At 39.8% G+C, this 10,349-nt stretch overlaps 2 protein-coding genes across 2 annotated transcripts; one reads left to right on the top strand and one right to left on the bottom strand.

The window, feature by feature from the left end:
* Positions 1-2,000: 2,000 nt before the first annotated feature.
* LOC129189888 (adenylyl cyclase-associated protein 1-like) lies at positions 2,001-4,401 on the bottom strand. Its single transcript, XM_054792067.1, has one exon. It carries the CDS (start codon positions 4,289-4,291, stop codon positions 2,885-2,887), a length of 1,407 nt encoding a protein of 468 aa, XP_054648042.1. The 5' UTR covers positions 4,292-4,401; the 3' UTR covers positions 2,001-2,884.
* Positions 4,402-4,630: 229 nt separating this feature from the next.
* On the top strand, positions 4,631-9,797 carry LOC129189676 (DNA dC->dU-editing enzyme APOBEC-3Ca-like). The gene is made up of 4 exons (XM_054791635.1): positions 4,631-4,856; positions 5,825-5,969; positions 6,070-6,310; positions 6,425-9,797. The coding sequence occupies exons 1-4, from the start codon at positions 4,843-4,845 to the stop codon at positions 6,505-6,507; spliced, it is 483 nt and encodes a 160-aa protein (XP_054647610.1). The 5' UTR covers positions 4,631-4,842; the 3' UTR covers positions 6,508-9,797.
* The last annotated feature ends 552 nt before the right edge of the window (positions 9,798-10,349 follow it).

Below are 10,349 nucleotides of genomic sequence, written 5' to 3'. Positions count from 1 at the left end.
GAGGGAAGAGAGAGACACTCAACTTCCCACAATGCAATTCTTCTTAAAGGGCCAGGCTCAGCCTACAACAGCGTTCATACACTGTCATAAAAAAAAGAAACACTGAAAAATTTCTGCGAAACAGCAAATCTGCGAAAGGTGAACCGCGATAGAGCGAGGGAACACTATTACACATGCAGCGACGACAAGCAAAACAGATTTTGCAGCGCACTTCCGCTGTGGGAATGAAGGGAGAGAAAGAAAAGTTTGCATGCTCACTGTGGGCTTCCAAGGAGAAGGGTGGGATGGAAAGCATGGACACTGTGCAACACTGCGCTTGTTCGTGTCACACAGCTTTTTTCTTTTTTTCTTTTGCGGAAAGATATGATTAGCATTCCCGCGGAAGAGATTGAACTTGATTCCTCTTCTGAATATTCACAAGGAACGAGAGTGGGCCTCACTGGGATTCAGAGGGGACCGACATAGACTGACATGTTATGCAAAGGTCGATTTGAAAACAAGTTGTGTTTTTGTACACCTCACACCCACGTTGTTATTGTGAAGGGCTCTGTGTCTGGGTTGAAAATACTCTAGCATGTCTTTGCATCAACTGGTTGAATCTGGAAGAGGAGCTAACACTCTGTTTGATTGACAGTCAGCAATGTATTAATTTAACATATTATTCTGCTTGTAGTTGCTGCTGCTTCTTGTTCCACTATTTTGGTTACATAAGAGGAGAAGATATGCCATTGATGATGGGATTACGACATCAAATATCAATGATAATGAGATCCGACATGGTCCAATCGCAATATACTCTGCATGCATTCACACTCAAGATGAAAACGAGACATCACTGCGTTGTACAATAAAAAGATGAATGCTTTCAAAATGTGGGAGCAGATATTAGAAAATCGAATAAGATATCTACCACCGCGTCTGACATGTTCAGCTTTTCACTCCGCAAGATGTGCATGTTTTTCAAACGGATCTTTTTTTACATGCTATCTACGAAGTGTTACAGAGAAAAGAAAAAATAAATACAATACAAATGCAATTGTTAAATAAGGCAACATATGTTATATTAATAGAAATAAAAATCCTAATTTACAAGAATAAAGTCAGCTTTTTGGGGAGAATAAAGTCATAATTTTATGTAAATAAAGCTGTTATATTATGAGGGGGAAAAAACTCATTTTATCAGAATAAAATTGGGTTTTTTTCACCTGTCCTGTCTGGCAGCTTAATCATGCAGTATGTTTGTACTGTACAGTTGTGTTTTCTGCCATAACAGATTTGCTGTGCAGCAGGTGCATCTGGTGTACTCTTCCTGTGCAGGTTGTACTGCATTTTTATTGCAGTTTTTTAAAAATCAGAATAAAGTCCGTAACGTTAAAGGAACACAATTATAATTTTATAAGAATAAAGTTGCCATTTTTTGAGAATGAAGTCATGATATGTGGATAAAGTCGGAATTTCAGAAGAATAAAGTCATAATACAAGCATGCAGTCAGAATTTTCTGAGAAGAAGTTGTAATATAAGAATGTTAGAATTTTATATAAATAAAGTTGTCATAGTAGGTGTATAAAATCAGAACTTTATGACAATAATGACATAGCATTATGAGAATAATGGCATACTATTATGAGAATATAGTCACGGGTATAAAGACATAATATCACATGGATAAAGTCGAAATCTCATGAAAATACGTAATTCCGTGGCTAATGTTATAATATTGCAAATATAATTACATTTAAAACAAAAAAGTTTTGCTCTTAAGAGAATCAAGTTTTATGACAATGAAGTTGGAGTTTTAGGACAATCAAAAAATAATTTTCTGATAATAAAATAGTAATTAGTCATAGTTTTAACACAATATAGTCGGGAATTAACAAGGAAAGCATAAATTCCAAATCATCAGAGATTAAAGTCACAATAGTTGTTTTTTTATTTTTTATTTTATTTTTTTTTTTTTTTTATTGCAACATTTTAATGATGTCTCCAGTATTAATGAGCAGAAATCAAAATTGTGGAGTCCCCCCCCCCAAAAAAAACGAGGTAAAAGAAAGACAATATAAAAGACTGCTAGCCAAATGGTGCAGACATGTCTACTGATTTAAGTGCAAGAGCCAATATGACCAGCATCTAGACATCGTGGTGACACATCTCCTAGGAACCACAGTTAGCAGGCTAGATCACTTTGCCCTTCGCCTCGCCACAACTTTTCCTTACAAGCCTCCTCACATGGAATGTCTAATATTTGGGAATGTGTACACAAGGACACATGATTGTGATCTGATCCATATTCCAATGAGATGATCCATTTCATTGCAAGAGTAGAGGTGTGGTGCACAAACACAACCTGATTTTACAGCTAATTTATGCGCTGACAATATTCAATATCCACAACAATATTCTCGGTCAATGTGCGATATGGAGGCCATGGGAAGGATTTGTTAACAAGTGCTTAATTGCATATTAAGGAGCACAAACCTATCAAGCCACAAAAATGTCAGAAATAAGTGAAGCATCTTGGTACTACTGCCTGATTGGCCCCAGTGAAAACAATATCCAACATTGACTACACGCCCTCTAATTTCGGTGTAAAGCATAGCATGATCCAGATAAATAGAAAATATACCTAATGGCAAAGTGCTCCCTGCTGATTGGCTGGAGGAATGCTTCTGATAAAAGTGAGCATTCCTCATTGGCTGTGGGAAGGAACAGCTAAAGCTGCGATTGGCTAACTGGGAGTGGGGGTGTTCGATGCTCACCTCTACAGCATGTGGGTTAGTTGGTGATCAGTCAGGTGGCCGAATGAGGGGAAGAGGGGTGTGTGTGTGTGTGTGTGTGTGTGCGCGGCGGTGTTGAGAACAGGTGGCCGTTTCTCATGCTGCTACTCTACCCTGCGATCTCTGTTGTTGTGGTAACAAGCTTCTGGCCATCCCAGACCGTCTTGAACTGCTCAGGAACCGGGAGCTCCGTAAATTCGCCATCTTTTTGGGGAACCAGTATGTTCATCTCTGAGCTCTTTGCGCTGACGACCTCGCAGCTGAGTGAGTCATTGCTCAGGTACACGTGGCAACCATCCGTCTTGTTGATGGAGATGGTAGGCACACGACCCAAAACCTGGACTTTGACATCCTTGCAGTTTATGACATCCACAATGCCCACAACGTCATCAAACACCAACCCCATTTTCTTACAGTTATCAAGAGTGATCGAGTTGATTTTGCCCTTGACACGGAGAGTGCTCATATTGCACTTGAAAGCGTAAACCACTTGCTTCAGCTCAGTGTCGCCGATCACCAGATCCTGTGCACCTTCTTGGTTCTCCACTTTCCACTTCTTTCCTTCCAGCTCAAAAACGGGGGGAAGCGTGCGTGTCGGGGTGGCAGATGCAGCAGGTCGGGCAGCGGGGGAGCTAAAGGGCTTTGGTCCGGTGCGCACAGCAGACCCCTGAGTTCTGAGGCCAGGATTCTTGTGTGTCTTCTCATCATCCTTGACATGCCTGAGGCCCTTGGTGATGTCGGCTCCTTTGTTGATGGAGTCAAACAATGCGTTGCGATTGACAGTTTCACTGTCGCCACAGGTCTCACTGATGGGAGGAGGTGGTGGCCCAGGAGGAGGCGGGGGAGGGCATCCACCAGGCGCACTGGGAGGGGCTGCAGTCGCTGATGCCACCGGGCCAGTTTTGCTCCAAGACAGACCCGTGGTGTGGTACTGCTTGATGTAACTCTGCATTTCGGTCCAGATTGACAAATAGGCGCGTACCCATTCCACATGCCTCTTGTCCTTTTCCTTGTATTCCTTAAGCACACGATTAGTGTAGAACATGGCGGCATCCTGCATCTCTTTAACATACGGGCATGGTTTTGGGTCCATGGTAACCCATCCGAGGGCAGGCACGCTCTCGCTGATGGCGGAGAGGTGGTTGAAGTGCTGAGATGTGCGGTTCTGCTCGCGGAATGTTTGCACCTGCTGGATGGCTTTGCACACCGGCTGCAGGAGGTTGGTCAAAACCGCATCAGAGGGCTTCTGGGAAGAGGAGGCCATTAGAAGGAGTTGTCTCTGACAGGAGAATGCCTGCTTCATCATTTCTGCATGTTTCAGGACATCCCCAGCTATCTGCTGGCTGATTGAGTAATACTGAGCCACAGGGCCATTTATGATCTCGTCAAAGGCCTCAACGTAGGCTGATACCGCTCCACCAGCAGACCCTCCATTTCCGCTACCGGGGCCTGACATGGCCTCCAGGCGGCCCACTGCCACCTCCAGCCGCTGCACCAGACTCGCCAACTCTGCCATACCTGCTAAAGCGGTGACTCGGTTGTTTACTTTGACGTCGGGTTCGTTTGTGTAGCAGAGCAGAAGGAGCTGCTTCTTCTTCCTGGATGAATTTACCCAACGATCACCGCGCCGCGTTTCCGCCCCCGTTTTTTTATTTTTTTAAACATGTAACATTTGTAAAAACAACAACAAAAAAAAATTGGAATAATAAAATAGGGATAATAAATATGACTATATGTATGTTCAAGTTAGACTTTAGAGTCAGCTTGGCAAGCAAATAAACCATCAGTGTTTCATCATCTGTCAAGATAAAGAACTCCACCCCACTGAATCCGGCACGAGACCGACACGTCACGCACCTCTTTTGTTGACCCTCAACCACAAGTCAGTTCAGCAAACATCTCATGAAATTAGTCACAATGAATGGTAGGTTGGGCATACTGCATCAAAGAGGCCATACAAGTCAGGTGAGATTTTACAGGACTGTATAAAGAGGGTGCTGACTACAGGCGGAGGTACACTATGTGCCAGTCTTCTGAGGTTTGGGCACGTTTGTGACATTCACCAAAATGGCAGACTACAGGTATGTTGTTCCTCTGTAAATTAAGAACACATTTGAGAAATGTCTTCTCATGTTTGGAATAGAATATGCAATGTTCAGGATGCATTTGTTTACATGTATGGAAATAAAAGCTTTTATTAATTAATGTGAATAAATCCTAATATTGCAAGGATAACCCCCGACGTTTATAAGAAGAAGTATTAATACTAATAGGATATAGTCATAATATGACAATAGGCTGCAATGTTTTGGTATTTTATGAGGATAAGTTGTAATATTATCAGGATAAAGTCAAAATTTTATGAAAATAAGTTATAATAACACCAGGATGAATTTGAAATGTTATGAGAATATATAATATTACGAGAATGAAGTCATAATTTTATGACAATAAGTCGCAATATTGCCAGGATAAAGTTGGAAGTTTATGAAAATAAGTGGTAACATTACTACGATAAGGTCAGAACATTAGGAAAATAAAATCAGAATTTTATATTTTTTAAAACAGCGCAATATTACGAGAATAAAGTCAGTTTTATGAAATTATATGACAAGTCATATCGCAAAGAGAAATTAGGAATTTAATGAGAATAAGTCATCATATTACAAGCATGAAGTTGTAATTTTCTGAGAATAATTAATAATGTTATGTTGCTAAAATTGTAAATCTATGAAAATAATTACATTAAGACAAAAATATTTCGTATTAAGTTGTAATTTAACGACAATAAAGAAGTCATTTAATGATATTTCCCTGGCAATTTATATGAATAAAATAAAATTTTAGGACAATAAGGAAAGCTTACATTTTGGATTGTCTGACATTTTTGTGCTTTAATCTCTTTTATTAAAAATACTGCTAATATTCTGAACACAGCCTCTTTGACAGTGTTAATAAAAATAATTATTACGTTTGTTAAAGCATCATTTTTGATACAACTGTGGCAGCCAGTGGACATAAATGACATGTCAATTTCCCTTTGCTTAAGTGTGCTTCTGAGCCAGGACGACTTCCTCTTCCATTTTAATAATTTGTTATTGGCAGAGGGCCGGAACGCAACATACTTGTTCTATGAGGTGGAAAATTCCCCTGGCTTGACTGGACTCTTTAAAAATGATTTAGACCATGCAGAGGTGAGTATGAAACATACAGTATACTGTAAGAGGGCTTGTTATGACGAAATGTTTAAAATACGAAAGTATTACAGTCCAATATTTTCCTATTCACCTGTAGATAAAGTTGAAGTCTTTCATGGAAAGCTTGCCTCCTGGACGTCACACAATCACTTGCTACATCTCCTGGTCTCCCTGTGCAGACTGCTCCAACCAGCTGGTGGAGTTCCTTAGAAGGGAGAAAAACATTACGCTTAGGATCTTTGTGTCACGCATATACTACTACTATGACATAGAAAACCAAGAGGGCCTGCAATCACTGAGAGACGCTGGTATGGAGATCAAAGTCATGCATGAAGAAGGTATGTAAAGTATTATATGGCCATTTTTATGACAAGGTTGAGGGCATTTTTATGACAAGGTTGAGGCCAAATATACCAATCACTTTTTGTTTTTGTTGTTGTTGTTTTCCACAGAGTTTGAACACTGCTGGAAGACCTTCGTTGACCATCAGCAAAGGGAATTCCCGGGCTGGGATGACCTGGATGACAACTCGTAAATATACATTACACTACACTACATACTGGATACATCACATTACACTCAATCACTCATTACACTCAAAGGCATGCAAACCTTAATCTGTCTGTGGAAAAACCTCCCAATTGTCATTTCGGAGGGGAAACACTGCTTTGATTTTGATTTGAACATTTTTTTCATCTGCATATTTCAGAATATTTCCCCCCAGTCATAATAATGTGGAAATCCTGTTTTTCTCCTTGAAATGAAAAACACTCATAAAACTCATAAAAATGAAAAACAACATAAAACGCACCATAAAACCACCAACAAAGAAGTCATGTGCATCACAGTCATCCCTCACCGCATCGCAGTTCTAATGTTCCAACCAATCGTGCTGTTTTGTGGTTGAATACGGTCTATTATTAATCAAAAATACATGAAAATAAAGAAAATTGTATGTATTTTTTGCCTAACTAAGCATTTCCAAGCATAACAATGGCTAAATGAATTAAAATACAAACATAAGCCATTTAAGAAGACGCATTCCAAACTGTGAATGTAGGATTAGTCAGTAATTGACAAGCACCAGACTTGATTGCCAAACCAACAGGATTTTTTTGTAGGTGTATCTCACAACAGGCACAATTATAGTCATCATAATAATAAAATGGGATACGTTTGCGGCCGCAACCATACCAAGCTAACACCCAACTCTGAATCCCCCGATGCCACTTCCTGTCCACAGAAGATATTTATTGAAACGCACACAAATACGATCTACTATATGGGTGTTATTCCATGTCTAGAGGGCTCTAATAATGTTAAAAACCATAATTACGTACAAGATCGCAAACAAGTTTTCTAGGCCATAACTAGGAAAATGTTACATTTAGAAATAAGGAATCGTACTTTGCGGAAATTCACTTATGACGGTCGGGTCTGGAACCAATTAACCTCGATAAAAAGGGCTTACTGTACTGTATTGTGGATTTTATAGCTAGAACGTAGCAATCATTTTTAAGCAAAGTATAGTGGTACCTGGGTTTTCGTTACTAATTTGTTCCAAAAGGTCAGGCGAAAACCAAAATACAGATGTCCCTCATTTATGGCAGTTAATTGGTTCCAAACCCGACTGTGAATTTCCGCAAAGAAGGCTTCGATGTTAATAAATGGAACATTTTCGTAGTTAGAGCATAGAAAATCTGTTAATGACCTTCTAAATGCAGTTCTTACCATTATTAGAGCCCTGTAGAGATGAACTAACACCCCTACAGTAACCTTTACACACCTAATATTCTTTGTTTACAGCGCATTGCTCAACTGTATTTCGCAGGCTACGGGATTACTGCAGGGACAGAAAGACGGCCGCCGCTTTAAACGTAGCATTCTACCTAGCTAACTAGTTAGCCTCCAATTTTGTTTGTTTTTCTAAAGTGTTTCAAATGGAGTGGGGAAGAAGGACAAAGTAAGAAGCAAAACGTAGCACTTATTATTATTATAATTATAGTTTTACTAAAACAATGTGAAATAATCTTAAATGACGAATGGATGGTGTGAGGAATGGGCAGTGTGAATTTTGTGTGCTTCACGTTTTGTTTTTTATGTTTTTCTCAGGAGGCAGCTGAGTATGGCCCGCTTCTTCCGGAACATATAAATGTGTGCACATGCTCTCGCCGTCTCTGTCTAGGCTCTACTCTCTGCTCTGCTTTACACAATCGCCTCCACCTTTCTGTCGCGCAAAGTCACACACACGTCGGTCGCGCTCCTTGGCCGCTCAGCTGCTTCCTGTTGGCGGCAATGCCTGAGCCGCATTTAGCATTTAGCTTTTTGTTTGACATAGCGAAACCTGTTTTTGGTTTTATTTTGTTTAGGGAATTGTTTGTTTTTTTTGCACTTGGGGTAGCGGTGAAGGCGACAGGACGACAGCCCTGTATAGTTGGCCTGCTCACCTCACCGTCTTTTGTTTCTTTGGGTTGGCTCACAGACAGTGAGTCAACGAGGCATACGGTGCTTTGTTTGAGCCACTGTTGCCAAGAAAAGTAGCTACTGGCTGTCCTACAAGTCGCTAGATGTCGTCTAATTTGCATATCACTTGCATATGATGTTGTAAAATGCTGTAGGAAAAAAGCGTAACCTCGTAGAAGAGACAAAAAATGCGCAAAAACACCTTAATTAAGTTTAGAATTACAAATAAAATTTATTCTTGTTTGATCATTTAAAATTGGCCATAATTTCATCAAAATAAAATAACTTTAATATTTTATCTCGGCCAGCGCCTCTCAAAGTTCTTGGCCATTGAGAACTTTTTAAAATGAGTCCAACTGAACAGTGACTAACAGATTATGCTGTGTTTATTCTATGGCTCACATTTACATGACTCAGTGTGGTTTGTGAGTAGCACACTCTTCTGAATATATGCAAATGCAACTGAGCTGAAATAAATATAAATATAAATAAATATAAATATAGGCTCATCAATTACACTAGGTCCCCAACTGACGAACACAATTGGTTCCAGACGACCGTTCTTATGTTGAATCGTTCTTACGTCCGGGAAAAGGTAATATTCCCAATGACATAGGTACTACATGTACGTGTATACATATACAGTATATGCGTATGTGTGTAAATATGAGTTTGGATGCAGTAGTAATATTAAACAAGGATAATTAATGAAAAAACAATAATAAAAGTGATATAATAATACGTAATCATAAATGTTATTTACCTTTGAAGAGGAGTGGTCGAGCATACGTCGTTGTGGTGGTGGAGGAGGAGTTATTGAAAAAAAGGACAAATCGTCGTTGTTGTTAGACTCTTCTAAAAGAGGTAGTGTTCTGTGGGTGGTGTAGAATTAAGCAGGCCTATTAACTCTTCATAAACTTTAATCACACGCTCTGTCCGGGTTGTACAATTTAGCTTTCCATTTAGCTTTACACTGTATCTCCCCAGCGTCTAACTCTTCCTCTGTTGGTCCCATTAGCTCTAAGGCTGCCTGTTGGTCCCATTAGCAGTGTCACAGTGCCCTCTACTGGTCAAGCATGTACAGTAGCAGTATAAATACTGATTGAGCGACTCAAAATAAAATAAAATATAAACCAGTCGGCTTGTGTTCGTATCCGCAAATGTTCTCTAGTCAGGTGTTCGTAAGTTGGGGACCTAGTGTACTTACATTTATCCAAAGAATTGTAAGATAATCCACTTCGTTTTACAAATGAAGAGTCACAATAGACTAACAATAAAACATAAACACAATAAACACACCCTCCCCTTTTGTCCAGGCTTACTGAAGATTAAGAAACATTTGCATTTTAGATCTCGCCGTGTAAAACAGGGCAAGCTCCACAGCGGAAGAAGATACGAGCGAAGATACGCACTTTCTAACTTTGTCCCATGCTGTACAGATGGACTACTCGAGTGTATTTTTCCTGTGTTTCTTTCACCTCATATTTGCTCCCAAACGATGATATTACGTGGGAATGCATAAAGGTAAGATTTTCTAACCTTACTGAGTGCTAATGTGCATATTTGTTCAGTACACAATCAAAGTCCAGCTTGTACTGGTGGCTGGTGGGTCTGTATTCATTTGTGCTTGTAATCTATGTTGTTCCTGTCATGTTTTTACACAATACATAATAAATAAGATCAATTAGATCGCTATAATGTACGCATGTTTTACTGATCTGTTGATGACTAGCTAGTGCACTGCTAATTCTAGCTAATGCTCGCGCTGCTAGCTCTTCAGCCATGGTCACATTGACACAAGCCCCCAAAGAGCTGTCTACCTGCCTGCCGTTAACTAGCAATCAAATTTGAGCTTTTAAAGCATCTAAAATAAACACTTGTTAGTCTGGACACTCATATGCCAAGGTACCTCTT

This window comes from Dunckerocampus dactyliophorus, chromosome 11 (genome assembly GCF_027744805.1).
Source record: "Dunckerocampus dactyliophorus isolate RoL2022-P2 chromosome 11, RoL_Ddac_1.1, whole genome shotgun sequence".
NCBI classification, from domain to species: Eukaryota; Metazoa; Chordata; class Actinopteri; order Syngnathiformes; family Syngnathidae; genus Dunckerocampus; species Dunckerocampus dactyliophorus.
This window is presented reverse-complemented; position numbering and strand designations above follow the sequence as displayed.